General features: G+C 47.9%; 1 protein-coding gene across 9 annotated transcripts in view; it reads left to right on the forward strand.

Moving 5' to 3' along the window:
- Positions 1-14,987, forward strand: part of LOC140404400 (pyruvate kinase PKM-like) — a 72,023-nt gene that overhangs the window by 23,624 nt on the left and 33,412 nt on the right. For 2 of the 9 annotated variants that reach the window (XM_072492883.1, XM_072492882.1), the window contains exon 1: positions 11,835-11,902. The exons of 2 other annotated variants lie outside the window; for them this stretch is intronic. In XM_072492883.1, coding sequence (XP_072348984.1) covers positions 11,850-11,902 — 53 coding nt within the window. In that variant the 5' untranslated portion in view covers positions 11,835-11,849. 5 more of the 9 variants (XM_072492889.1, XM_072492890.1, XM_072492891.1 and 2 more) reach the window with 5 other exon arrangements.

The raw sequence follows: 14,987 nt of genomic DNA on the forward strand, positions 1-14,987 counted from the left end.
GAAGTGTTCAAAACTAGGGAGGTTATGCTGCAATTGTATAAGGTATTGGTGAGGCCACATCTGGAGTATTGTGTTCAGTTTTGGTCTCCTTACCTGAGAAAGGACATATTGGCACTGGAGGGAGTGCAGAGGAGATTCACTAGGTTGATCCCAGAGTTGAGGGGATTAGATTATGACGAGAAGTTGAGTAGACTGGGACTGTACTCATTGGAGTTTAGAAGGATGCGGGGGGATCTTATTGAAACATATAAAATTATGAAGGGAATAGATAGGATAGATGCGGGCAGGTTGTTTCCACTGGTCGGGGAAAGCAGAACTAGGGGGCATAGCCTCAAAATAAGGGGAAGTAGATTTAGGACCGAGTTTAGGAGGAACATCTTCACCCAAAAGGTTGTGAATCTCTGGAATTCCTTGCCCAGTGAAGCAGTTAATGCTCCTTCTTTAAACGTTTTTAAGAAAAAGATAGATACCTTTCTAAAGAATAAAGGGATTCGGGGATATGGTGCACGGGCTGGAGAGTGGAGCTGAGTCCACAAAGATCAGCCATGATCTCATTGAATGGCGGAGCAGGCTCGAGGGGCCAGATAGCTTACTCCTGTTCCTAGTTCTTATGTTCTTATTCCACTAGATTTTTGCGCTCAAGTCCCTGCACCGGGAGAGAAACAAAGTTAACGTTTAAAAAGAACAAGAAGTGGTATCTGGTTGTATTTAGTAAAAGCTGATTGATGTGTTGGGTGCTCTGGATCCGTGGAACACATACAGGCCACCAACACTTAAAATAGTGCAACACTATTTTATTAAGTCAGAAATTGTTGAACATACTTTCACTGTGGGTTAACACGATATTAGATTGAACTAAAGACCTATGCCTTGTCCTAACCAGTCTATGCACTCAGCACATGGTGAAGATCTGTGCTGTAAGCTGTAAGCTCTGTCCTACTAGGAGGCTGCATCTCGAATGAGCGGGAACTCTGATGCGCTGTCTTTATAGTGCATGTGCTCTAACTGGTGATTGGCTGCGGTGTTGTGTGTGTTGATTGGTCCCACTGTGTGTCCATCAGTGTGTGTCTGCACCATGATATAGTGGTGTATATTATGACACTAATGATTTCTAATGATGCACTGCTTTTGACAATTTACAGATCTGGAATAACTGACTCGGTAAAAAGCGAGGACTTGTATTTATGTGTCATCTATTCTTCAAAGCAGTGATCTACATTTGTAAAACAGCCACTGCTCTTCAGCTGGCCATCACAGGGGGGTTTCACAGACGGTAAATGAGACCAATGGCCAATTTCATAGATTTCATAGAATTTACAGTGCAGAAGGAGGCCATTCGGCCCATCAAGTCTGCACCAGCTCTTGGAAAGAGCACCCGACCCAAGGTCAACACCTCCACCCTATCCCCATAACCCAGTAACCCCACCCAACACTAAGGGCAATTTTGGACACTAAGGGCAATTTATCATGGCCAATCCACCTAACCTGCACATCTTTGGACTATGGGAGGAAACCGGAGTGCCCGGAGGAAACCCACGCACACACGGGGAGGATGTGCAGACTCTGCACAGACAGTGACCCAAGCCGGAATCGAACCTGGGACCCTGGAGCTGTGAAGCAATTGTGCTATCCACAATGCTACCGTGCTGCCCTCAATTAGTGACTGAATTGCTGTGATTTGGAATGTGCAACCCGAAACGGCAGCGGAAACAATCGTAACTTGCAAAAGAGAATTGTATATGTATCTTTTCTTCTTTTTCTAAAACTTTTTTAATGTTTCCAATTAAGGGGCAATTTTAACGTGGCCAATCCACCTACCCCGCACATATTTGGGTTGTGGGGGTGAGACCCACGCAGCCACGGGGAGAATGTGCAAGCTCCACACGGACAGTGACCTGGGGCCGGGATCAAACCCGGGTCCTCGGTGCTGTGAGGCAGCAGTGCTAACCACTGCGTCACCGTGCCGCCCTGAGAATTGTATATATGCTTGGAATTGAAGGGCCATGGGCAAAATGCAGGAGAATGGGACTGATTGGGCAACTCTTTCAAAGAGCTGGCACAGATGGGTTGTGCCAAATATCCACCCTGCCTTCTGTAGCATTCCATGATAATCTGTTTTTGGTTGAGGGATGAACTTCGGCCAAGACCAACTGCCTTCAATAGCACCAAGGCAGATTTGAAATAAGAAATAATCACGTATTGTCACAAGTAGGCTTCAATGAAGTTACTGTGAAAAGCCCCTAGTCGCCACATTCCAGCGCCTGTTTGGGGAGGCCGGTATGGGAATTGAACCCGCGCTGCTGGCCTTGTTCTGCATTACAAGCCAGCTGTTTAGCCCGCTGTGCTAAACCAGCCCCCTCTTGTCAATAATATTGACAAGCACCTGAATGAAACTGGACTTCAGTTTGGCATCCAACCTCAAACACAGTGCAAACCACAACCACTTGGCAGTGCAACTCTCCTGCACTATGTCGCTCATGCAGTATTCAGTTTGTCATGGGTCGACATGTCCCTTCCCTCCGCCATTAGTTCACAAGAGATCAGTGACACCATTTAAAATTACGTTTGGGAGAGAGGTGCAATGAGATGGCCCCCTTACAGCTGTTACATACCACAAAAGGCCTCATTTGCAACATGCTCTCATTCAAATACACGAATGACGGATTTGGCAAACTTAATCATAATACATGGTGGGAGTGAGGGTGTGGTATCTGAGTCAGCTCTCTTCTCTCCAATTAGACATGGTCTAATTGTATTCCCAAGTGGACCATATTGAAAATACTAAATGTACACACACCAAAATGCCTTTAGTCAAAATTCTAAACCGCACAATAATAGTATTCAAAGTACAGGTTTAGCCCAAGGCATTTAATGGACCTCAAATAGTTCTTAGTAGTGACTTTTATTTTCTAAGCTGAAAGATTACCAAGGGATAGATTATTTTCTTACTTTTTTTGTCCATTTGCAAATGTTCCATCCTTCTGTTTAGCACAGGGCTAAATCGCTGGCTTTGAAAGCAGACCAAGGCAGGCCAGCAGCACGGTTCAATTCCCGTAACAGCCTCCCCGAACAGGCGCTGGAATGTGGCGACTAGGGGCTTTTCACAGTAACTTCATTTGAAGCCTACTTGTGACAATAAGCGATTTTCATTTCATTTCATTTCTTGATTGCTGTTGAATTTGCGATATTTAGAATGCATAGACGATAGTGGAAATTACAAATAACATTTCTCCACTCCTCGTAATGGGGAAGCCCAGCCTCCTTAAAGGGGAAGTCCTGCCACCCCTTAAAGGGGAAGTTCATATTTTGGGGCGATCATGGGAAATCGTACTGTCCTGATCTCGGGACCTCCACTGGGGTTGCAACAATTTCCCCAGCTGAATGTGTGATGGATAGCTTTCCCTCAGATCCCTACCTTAGTTACTTCAACAATAAATCCTAAAGCAGCAGCCAAGAGTTGGGGGTGGGTCTTAAATTCCCTTGCCGGGAAGCTCTGCTCCGTGCCTACAATGCGTACGTAGCACATAGCTGCAATTTAGCTTTATGTAGTATTGCAAGTTTCGATTCTCTCTCTTCCAAAAACGTTGGAGGTGCTATGGAGGGGGTCAAGTAAAAAATGTCAAAACCAAGATTGATAGATTTACGTTTGGCGGGGTGTTAACGGTTACGGAAACAAGGGTCGATTGAGCTAAGATACAAATCAACCATGGCCTTGAGCAGTTGAATTGTTTCCTCTTTTTCTGCAGAATGGCAGGATATGTGCTCGAGTCGTCGCTACTGGGGCTAAATCTCATTGATGGGGGATTATCTTTCAGTTCTATTCATCAGCGTTTCTGTTTCTCCTTTTCTCGCTCTCAAGTGTTTTAGTGTAATTGCTGCGTTCGCTTCCTCTCCACAGCGATTTGATAAAGTAACCCACGGCAACCTCCCAGCATTTTGCCTAATGCTAAACTTTGGACAACAGGCCCTTGGCGTCTCAGTGCAATGATTTAAATCGGGGATGCCTACTTTGCTGAATTACGGGGCGGCACGGTGGCACAGTGGTTAGCACTGCTGCTTATGGCGCTGAGGGCCCGGGTTCGGACCCGAGTTCGATTCCGGGTCACAGTCTTTGTGGAGTTTGCACATTCTCCCCCGTGTCTGCGTGGGTCCCACCCCCACAAGCTAAAGATGTGGATTGGCCACGCTAAACTGCGCCTTAATTGGAAAAAAATAATTGGGTAGTGTGGTAAACCACTGTATTGTATTATACCTGCTGTATGTAACATGCTTGGGCTTGCCCCTGCTGGCTCCGCCTGTGGCTCCTCCCCTCGGGCTCAGGTATAAAGGTGGCCAACCTCTGGCCCTGCCTTCAGTCTGCGTCCAGCTGCCAGCAGGTATCTTTAAGCTAATTAAAGCCACAGTTTCACTCTCAACTCATCTTCTGTCATTATTGATGATACATCAGATAGTCTAAATTAATTTTATAAAATATACTTTGCTGAATTACCATGGCGATGTTAATACACCTTTAGAATCCGGCACCTATCTGCAGTAGATTCGCACTGAAATATATATTTTTCACAGTACACTCAAAATGTCACACTAATCAAATACAGAAAGCTATATATTTTCCTATGTTCAAATAAGTTTATTATGAGATGATGTGGTGATGGAACTTGGAATGAGCTTTGCCATTCTCGAATTTTAATGCAAACAGTACTTGGAGCATTGCAATTTCGGCTGTCGTATAAATATGGATAAGAGTGACTCAGCTGTTACAGTCATCTTCCCGCCTAAGAATTTGATGGAATCTTCAGTGTTCAATTAAGGTTTTCAATCTTTGGTTAAGGGACCCTACAATGTGAAATTCTGTGGAACGTTAACCCTCTCGCTCCCCCCTCACCCCCGCCCTCACCATACATATATTATAACATAAAAGTAATTTACAAAATAAAATACCATTTAACAAGTGAATGGAACAAAAAAAAGATTATTTTTCCTAAGAACAACATAGAATCCTAGAATTTCTGCAGTGCAGAAGGAGGCAATTCGGCCCATTGAGACTGCACCCACCCTCTGCAAGAGAACCCGATCGAGGTCCACTCCACCCACCCTGTCCCTGTAACCCTATCTAACCTGCACATCTTTGGACACTAAGGGGCAATTTATCTCGGCCAATCCACCTAACCTGCACATCTTTGGACTGTGGGAGGAAATCGGAGCGCCCGGAGGAAACCCACGCACTCACGGGGAGAACGTGCAAACTTGAAAATTTGACGAACCAATTTAAAGGCCCGTTGACCTTGGCCAGCGATTTCCGGCATCGAGGCGGGAATAACCGGGAAATCTAATCCAGATTCTCTCTATCTTTTCCCCTCCATTCCTTAAAAGCTTCAAACGAAGTTGTTCTAGCGTTCCCTTCCCTTACCCCAACCATTTTGGCAGTGCATAATGTGCAGGCCATGGCACGGTATAGGACAAAATACCAGACAAATTTGTGGCACTTCATTCACCTTATTGTCATTTATTAATGGACCTTGCTCAAACAGATAGGGTGCCAGCCATGCAGGCACAACAGCAAAAGATAATCTGTTGGTTGTCAAATGCTTTGAGATGTCATAAAGACACGCAAAAGACTATACAAATGCAAGTGCTTCCATGCTATTATTGATTTAATTGCAAAGCTTCAGGATGTGTACAAATCTCAAAAAAATTGCAAGTTAGGTGCAGAGGAAATACTGTGTATGCACAGCTAGTGCTAGAAACCTCCTGTGATCCCCTGCCCGGGTGTACTAGCTAGTTGGATAAAGAACTGGCTGGGCAACAGGAGACAAAGAGTGGTGGTGGAAGGGAGTGTCTCAAAATGGAGAAAGGTGACTCATGGTGTTCCACAGGGATCCATGCTCGGACCACTGTTGTTTGTGATATACATAAATGATCTGGACGAAGGTATAGGTGGTCTGATTAGCAAGTTTGCAGATGATACTAAGATTGGTGGAGTTGCAGATAGCGAGGAGGACTGTCAGAGAATACAGCAGAATATCGATAGATTAGAGAGTTGGGCAGAGAAATGGCAGATGGAGTTCAATCCAGGCAAATGCGAGGTGATGCATTTTGGAAGATCTAATTCAAGAGTGGACTATACGGTCAATGGAAGAGTCCTGGGGAAAATTGATGTACAGAGAGATCTGGGAGTTCAGGTCCATTATACCCTGAAGGTGACAACGCAGGTCGATAGAGTGGTCAAGAAGGCATACATCATGCTTGCTTTCATCGGACGGGGTATTGAGTACAAGAGTCGGCAGGTCATGTTACAGTTGTATAGGACTTTGGTTAGGCCACATTTGGAATACTGCGTGCAGTTCTGGTCGCCACATTACCAGAAGGATGTGGATGCTTTAGAGAGGGTGCAGAGGAGGTTCACCAGGATGTTGCCTGGTATGGAGGGTGCTAGCTATGAAGAAAGGTTGAGTAGATTCGGATTGTATTCATTAGAAAGACGGAGGTTGAGTGGGGACCTGATTGAGGTCTACAAAATCATGAGAGGTATGGACAGGGTGGATAGCAACAAACTTATTCCAAGAGTGGGGTGTCAATTACAAGGGGTCACGATTTCAAGGTGAGAGGGGGAAAGTTTAAGGGAGATGTGCGTGGAAGGTTTTTTATGCAGCAGGTGGTAGGTGCCTGGAACGCTTTGCCAGCGGAGGTGGTAGAGTCGGGCACGATAGCATCATTTAAGATGCATCTAGACAGATATATGAACGGCTGGGGAACAGAGGGAAGTAGTTTCTTGGAAAATAGAAGACAGGTTTAGATAAAGGATTTGGATCGGCGCAGGCTGGGAGGGCCGAAGGGCCTGTTCCTGTGCTGTAATTTTCTTTGTTCTCTGTCTGACCCTGCATCTTTCTCTACTTCTTCCCTACCTCCTCTAAGGCCATCTCCAAGCCCATCTCATCAATGAGATTGCCTCTCCTGCTCCTTTGGTCCTGTCCTGACTAAACTGATGACCACCCAAATAAAAGCAAAATACCCGCAGATGCTGGAAATCTGAAATAAGAATAGAAAAGGCTGTATCAAGTCAGCAGGACTGGCAGCACCTGCGGAGAGAGGAGCAGAGTTAACTCCTCTTCTGAAGAGAGTGAGATTAGGAAACATTTCTTCTTCTGAAGAAGAGTCACACAAACGGGAAACGCTAACTCCGTTGCTCTCGCCACAGAGGCTGCCAGACCTGCTGAGTTCATCCAGCATTTTCTGTTTTTACTTTATGGTGACCATCCAACTTCCTTTCCTGGCCCTTATCCTCGTTGACATTGTAAATGGCTCCCTCTCCGCATTTGGCTGGTTTAGCACAGTGGGCTAAACAGCTGGCTTGTAATGCAGAACAACGCCAGTAACGCAGGTTCAATTCCCGTTAAGGCCTCCCCGAACAGGCGCCGGAATGTTGCGACTAGGGGCTTTTCACAGTAACTTCATTGAAGCCGACTTGTGACAATAATTATTATTATTATTTGCTGTTTCTTCTCATTCAATTAGCTTTATTTTTCAAGTAAACCTCAGAAAACCTAAGCCTTGACCCTTCCAAATTTGCAAGCTAACATTCTGTCTCCAAATAATTGTTCTTGAATATAGCGCCTCCCATGACCTCAGGACATGAGGTGGCACAGTGGTTAGCACTGCTGTCTCATAGTGCCAGGGTCCCGGGTTGAATTCCGGCCTCGGGTAACAGTGAGGAGTTTGCACTTTCTCCCGTGTGTGCGTGGGTTTCTTCCGGGTGCTTGGCTTTCCTCCCACAGTCCAAAGATGTGCAGGTTTAGGTGGACTGCCATGCTAAATTGCACCTCAGTGTCCAAAGGTTGGGAGGGGATACAGGGCCTAGGTAGGGTGCTCTTCCAAAGGGTCGGCGCAAACTCGATGGGCTGAATGGCCTCATTCTGCACTGTTGGGATTCTATGATCTCAAAGCATTTTGCAACCAATTGAATAATTTTGAAGGGCAGTGGCTGTTTTAATGTAGGAATTAGCAGAGTAAGAGGCGACTTGATTGAAACTTAGAAGATGCTGAGGGGTCTTGACAGAGTGGGTGTGGAGAGGATGTTTCCTCTTGTGGGAGAATCTAAAATAAATGGTCACCGTTCAAAAATGAGACGTCATTTGAGATTGAGATGAGGAGAAATCTTTTTTCTCCGAGCGTTGAGAGTCTTTGGTACTCTGAAAGGTGGTGGGTGGAGACCATACCTTTCTTTGAATATTGTTCAGGCAGAAGTGGATAGATTCCTGATGAGCAAGGTGGTTAGCAGGGGTAGGCGAGAATGTGGAGTTGAGGTTGCAGTCGATCAGCCCTGATCGTATTGGTGGCGGAGCAGGCCCGAGGGGCCGAGTGGCCCACTCCTGGCTCCTGATTTGAATGTTTGTGCGTATGTTGGAACTGCACAGCAAGATCGAAAAAAACAGCAATGGGAAAATGATCTTTTTTGGTGACATTGGTTGACGGCCAGTTAAGAAAGGAGCACTCCCTGCGGAACCCTGGGGCCACGGGCTCTGAGAGGGCAGGCAGTGCCTCGGTTTAACACCCAATCTGACAAACCTGCTCAAGAGGGTGTGTGCAGCTTACACATAAACCTGTCCCTTTTGTTTGTAGATGTTGCCCAACTTGATCTGCAGTTGGGAGCATTTCTGCTTCAAATTTCTGCATATCCTCCACCCAAAGTCCCCCAAAATTCATACAATTAAAGGACTCGTCTTCCAAATGTATAATCATGCTATTAAGTTCTATGTTCTATATGGTAGTGGAGTCGGACACTTTAGGAACTTTCAAGCGGTTATTGGATAGGCATATGGAGTGCACTAGAATGATTGGGAGTAGGTTGATTTGATCTTAGTTTCCGACTAGTTCGACACAACATCGTGGGCCGAAGGGCCTGCACTATGCTGTACAGTTCTATGTATAATCATGCTGTTTCACTTGGCATGCTCTCGCCCTCAACTGCGTCACATAGATACAACTTACGTGAAAATAAAATCATGTTTTTTAAAATAAATTTAGAGTGCCCCAGTCTTTTTTTTTTCTCAATTAAGGGCAAATCTAGCGTGGCCAATCCACCTATCCCACACGTATATTTGGGTTGTGGGGGTGAGACCCACGCAGACACGGGGAGAATATGCAAACTCCACACGGGGCCGGGATCGAACCCGGGTCCTCAGCGCCGTGAGGCAGCAGTGCTAACCACTGCACCACCATGCCGCCCCATAAAATAAAATCATGTTATTGTACATTTTGTTACATGCGTACATGGGAGTAAGGAACAATGAAATATATCATAATCTTTATTGTCACAATCAGGCTTACATTAACACTGCAATGAAGTTACTGTGAAAATACCCCAATCGCCACATTCCGGCGCCTGTTTGGTTACACTGAGGGAGAATTCAGAATGTCCAATTCACCTAACAAGCCCGTCTTTTGGGACATGTGGGAGGAAACCGGAGCACCTCGGAAGAAATCCACGCAGACATGGGGAGAACGTGATGACTCCGCACAGACAGTGACCCAAGCCTGGAATCAAACATGGGACCCTGGTGCTGTGTAGCAACAGTGCTAACCATTGTGCTACCGTGCCGCCACAGTGCAGATGGAGGCCATTCACCCCATTGAGTCTGCTCGGACCCTTCGAAAGACCACCCTACCTAGGTCCAGTAACCTCATCCAACCATTGAACACTGAGGGGCAAATTAACATGGCCAATCCACTTAACCTGTACATCTTCGTGCTACTGTGCCACCCGATGGACTATAAAATGGGAGTAGGCCATTCAGCCCCTTTCCTTTGTTCCACCATTTAATTATAGTATGGTAGACTTGTATGTTAACACCACCTTTAGTTCCTTAACTCTTAAAACCCTTGCTTAAAAAAAATCTATCAACCACAATGTTGCTACTTCATTGTTACCTCTTAATTTATGCTTCAGTATTCAGGGCATTCATTTCACAAGCACACCAGAAATAGGGACAAAAGCAGAACATTCGGCCCACCAAACCTGCTCCACCATTCAACGCGATCATGGCTGATCTTGGCTTCAGCTCCACTTTCCCACCTGCTTCCTGTATCCCTTCATCTGAGAGATAGACCCACGCCTTAAATATATTCAACAATGAGCATCCACTCGTGAAAGGATTGAGAATGAGTGTGGCAGATTGAAAGAGGAAAAAGCGAGATGCAGAAAAACTTTTTCAGGCAGCGGGTGGTTAAGGTCTGGAATGCAATGTCCGGCAGCATGGTGGAGACATGATCAACCGAAGCATTTGAAAGGGAATTTGTTGGTTTCCTGTAGATCAGCCATTGAATGGCGGAGCAGGCCCAGTAGGTCGAGTGGCCTGCTTATGCTCCTGCGCCTCCTGCTTTTAGAAGAGGGCGAGGGCAGCGAAATGACACAACATAATATCTGCACCTGCAGTGAGAGCCAGCTGTAGTGAGAGCCAACGCAGAAGCGAGAGGCTGAGTGACCTCCTCGGCACCATTGCAATTCTGCCACATCTCTCGTATGTCCCTATGAGGTAGGGAGTTCTGAGAAGATTCGCGGAATCTTGCGGCGCGGTGGTAGGGTGGTGCGGGGAGGGTGGGGCATTGACTCATTCCATCGTGTCTGCACCGGCACTCCGAACAAGCAACCCGGCCATTTTGAGTGAAGCTACTTAACCCTGCCACGGTCAAGGAATATGTCCCTCAAGGGCGGCCAGCACTGCTGCCTCACAGCACCAGGGGCCCGGGTTCAATCCGGCCTGGGTGGGAGGGGGTGACCGCCTGCGCAGTGTTTGCGTGTCCCCCCTGAGTCTGCGGAGGGGCGGGGAGGGGAAGTTTCCTCCGGGGTGCTCCGGTTTCCACCCACAGTCCAAAAGAAAAAGGTGTGCGGGCCGCGTGGATCGGCCGTGAGTGACAGCGCCCGAAGGCCAGGTGGAGGGAATGATAGAATCCCTACAGTGCAAAGGAGGACATTCGGCCCATCGAGGCTGTGGCGGTGCTGGGAAAGAGCACCCTGCTTAAGCAGGTGGGGCGGGGGGGGGGGGGGGTGCTCTTTCGAAGGGTTGGTGCAGAAGCGATGGGCCGAAAGGCCTTGTTCTGCGCCTTACGGATTCTAAGACAAAGCCTTGATGTGATTTTGAACCAATAATACAGGGGTGATGTTTCAGAGGTGGGATTGAAGGTGAAGAAACAAGAGTGGCCAGCCCATTTAACCTCAAAGCTGCTGCATTGGGTTTTTTATTCATGGGAGTGGACAGCAACACATAAATTCTATCTCAATCCCATGTTGAGCAAGAGGAGCAGTTGTCAGGGCCATGGAGGAGGGGGGAGGGGCTGAGCCTAGTCACGTGGCCACGCAGCGGCCGCGTCACCCCCATCTGCAGAACCAAACCCGTCCGCGAGGGAACTGTAGTCCCTCCGCCTTCGAGCCCGGGACTCGGTCCCGAAGAGGCCGTCGAGTGGAGGCGGGTTGGGGAATGAGGGGCCGGACGTCGGATTTGTACTTTGCAGTCGAGCGGGCCCGTCGAGGGCGAGGCGGCATTTGGTCCTCCGAGGGTGAGGCGGTCCTCCGGCGCAGGGATTCCGGCCCCGGGGGATGGGGCGGGACCCTGAAGGAGCGGGCGGGGCCAGGGGCGGGACCAGGGGGTGACGGGGCGGGTGAGCGGCGGAGGCCAGCGCCTGGCGGATGGATACGCGTGCCAGGTCCTCCCAGGCGGAGCGTCCCCGAGTGCCGGGCTGTGAGGCGGCTGCCGCAGTCTATATCAGGAGGAGGCGCGTGCGCAGGAGGGGCGTTTTGTCGGAGGATCTGGTCTAAACTCGGTCAGGTTTGTTGGAGGCGCGGCGGCGGGAAGATGGATGATGGGGAAGCGAATCTGATTCTCATCTCCATTCCCACACCCCCGGGGTCCGCTCGGTTATTATTAACGGGAGAGGGAGGAAGGCGCCCCGATCCGCTCCCAGGCCCCATGGCTGCCGCCGGCCGTTATCCCCCCCCCCCCCCCCCCCAAACACCTCACCCACGTTTAGATCCCAGTCCTCCCTTTCAAAGGTTTACCCCCTCCTTCAGGATTTCTTTTCCCCATTTTTCAATCCCCCCTCTGAAAATTGCCATGAATGTCCTCCTCCCCTTCAAAATGGCCTTGAATGCCCCCTCCCCTTAATCGTTGCCTTGAATGCCCCCCTCCTCTTAAACATTGCCATTAATGCCCCCCTCATCTTAAACATTGCCATTAATGCCCCCCTCATCTTAAACATTGCCATTAATGCCCCCCTCATCTTAAACATTGCCATTAATGCCCCCCTCATCTTAAACATTGCCATTAATGCCCCCCTCATCTTAAACATTGCCATGGATGCCCCTCTTAAACGTTGCCTTGAATGTCCCCCCTCTTAAACATTGCCATGAATGTCCCCCTCTTCTTAAACATTGCCTTGAATGCCCCCCTCCTCTTAAACATTGCCATGAATGTCCCCCTCATCTTAAACATTGCCATGGATGCCCCTCTTAAACGTTGCCTTGAATGTCCCCCTCTTAAACATTGCCTTGAATGTCCCCCTCTTAAACATTGCCATGAATGCCCCCTCTTAAACATTGCCATGAATGTCCCCCTCTTAAACATTGCCTTGAATGTCCCCCTCTTAAACATTGCCTTGAATGTCCCCCTCTTAAACATTGCCATGAATGCCCCCCTCCTCTTAAACATTGCCTTGAATGTCCCCCCTCCTCTTAAACATTGCCTTGAATGTCCCCCACCTCTTAAACATTGCCTTGAATGTCCCCCACCTCTTAAACATTGCCTTGAATGTCCCCCTCCCCTTAAACATTGCCTTGAATGCCCCCCCTCCCTCTTTAACATTTGTCTTTTGTGCTCCTTGCCCTTAAAATTGCCCCTTTCCCCTCTGAAGGACGCTTTTTTTCTTGCGACCTCTCATGCGGCACTAAACTCGCACGTAGGCGGCGGGCCTGGGACCTGCGAACTCCTGCCGCAAGTCTCCTCTTTCAATGTTTGAAATGATACACCAGGCTTGTAATGTAATGTGCGACGGCAGCTGCATTTGCCTGTTCCTTCGACCCGCGTTTAAATGCTGCTGAACTGTGTTGCGGTGGGTCGTGCTATATCCACAGAGGGCAGGGGAAAGAGAGAGAGAGATGAAATGTAGTGTGTTTGTATGTACCGTGTGCCTGTTAACTTGTCCTTTTTAAAGCCGCCCAGCCTGCGTTTCAAATCGAAATTGCCTCTGGTTTACGCTGGGATTGCACCCCCCCCTCCCCAATTCCAATGGTCAGGTCACTTCCAAAACTTTGCACCTGCAAGATTCCCTCTGATTTCAATCTCCAGTAGCTGGGAGTACTTTACAGAGAGGGTAGATGCTGTATTTCAGGGGCCATCCATGCTGGAGGAGGCGAGTCGCCATCCCTCGTGGCCAGCAAATGTGAAACAGGGGGTTAACCTAGCTTTAAAATTGTGATGGCCTGAAGTGGCCCAGGACATGGGGCAACCCATGTCCCGAACAAAAATGTTTCGCAGATCTCACTCCCTCCAGGCAAAAGATTAATGACCCCTGCAGCACTCAAATGAAGCTGTCTGCCAGAGCAAATCGCCTAGTCTTCCCACCCAAATCCTTGAATGATTTCTTGCGAGAGGTGTTCTCCCCCCCCCCCCCCCCCCCACAATCTCTTTATAAAGCCACGATTGATAAATGCACTGTGATTCTTGTGAGTTCACAAACTTCGCACACACATAAAGGTTATCTGTCTTTCCACTGCGTTTCCCAGGCAGCCCCCCCCCCCCCCCCAATCTCTAGTTAAATTAAAATTGTCACTTTAGGTTTTAAAATTACGAGCATTTTCCTTCGGTGCCAGCCTGCAGAGGGAGTTCGCACAGGAATAGTCTGCTGCAGGATTCTGCATTTGTGTGTCTTGTGTGGGGGGAGATGGACAGGAGCTTGTAAACGCTTCGCTCCTGTTCGGATGCGAGTCCTTTGCAGCAGTAGCCGTGCGTTCAAGCCTGCCCTTGGATGAGAGAAGCGGGTTCGGTTCACTGGGGAAATCCCCTCCCCCACCATTCCCTGTTCATTCACCGTTAGAATGTTTGCTTTTGGTTGAGTCATTTGAGGTTTCGGGCCGTCTTCCTGAGCAGCTATTTTTTTTTTTTTTTTTGCAGCGGTCACCCGTTTTGTTCCGATGCGCGTTTTTTTTATATAAAGAAACTATTTTTTCCGCCTCTTCCTCTGAGTCAGGGTATGTGGATGCGAGGCAGACGGCACGTACATTCAGTGCTACTGAGACGTGACTGCCACAGCACCTAGATTAGTGCTGCAGACAAGACAGAGAGCTAAAGAGCATCATCTCATGTCGACGACATCCAACCTTTCCTTGTCCTGCATTTTTTTTTTTGCTGAAGGCTGATTTGCAGATTCCATTTCCTATTTCACTTGAATTTAATGGATACTGCGGATGCTGGAAATTCGAAATGCCAGACCACGGTATGAGAGGAGAGAGAGAGGCTGTTTTTATATTTTCCCTGTGCCTGATCCAAATCGTCTGGAATGAATGACCTTGACATGTCATTGCTGGTGCTTCGCTGTTTTAATATGGTGATGGACATTAGAAATTTGTTTGCAGGCGTGGCAATTCATATATAAAGGCAATGTTTCTCCCCCTACCCCATCCTTTCGTTTTTGTCCCCACCACCCATCAGAAAACAGTTCCCTGCATCAGGATGTTTTGAGCATAATTGAGTTTAGATTAATGCTTGCACCCAGTGACATGCTGCGCAGAATTCCCCCCCTTCCCAACCGGGCCGAATGACCTTAAGCTTTCTGCAGTATCATTGAATGATCAATGTTTACTGATGCAAACAGTTTATTAGATCAACCTTGTATTGACACCAGGGTAAATTGTTGAGTTCTTTCGTTCGGTTAAAATGCTGAAAGAAGCATTTAGATAAGCACTTGAAACGCCAAAGCGCCCAAGGCTGCGGGCCAAG

This window comes from Scyliorhinus torazame, chromosome 30 (genome assembly GCF_047496885.1).
Source record: "Scyliorhinus torazame isolate Kashiwa2021f chromosome 30, sScyTor2.1, whole genome shotgun sequence".
Lineage (NCBI taxonomy): Eukaryota > Metazoa > Chordata > Chondrichthyes > Carcharhiniformes > Scyliorhinidae > Scyliorhinus > Scyliorhinus torazame.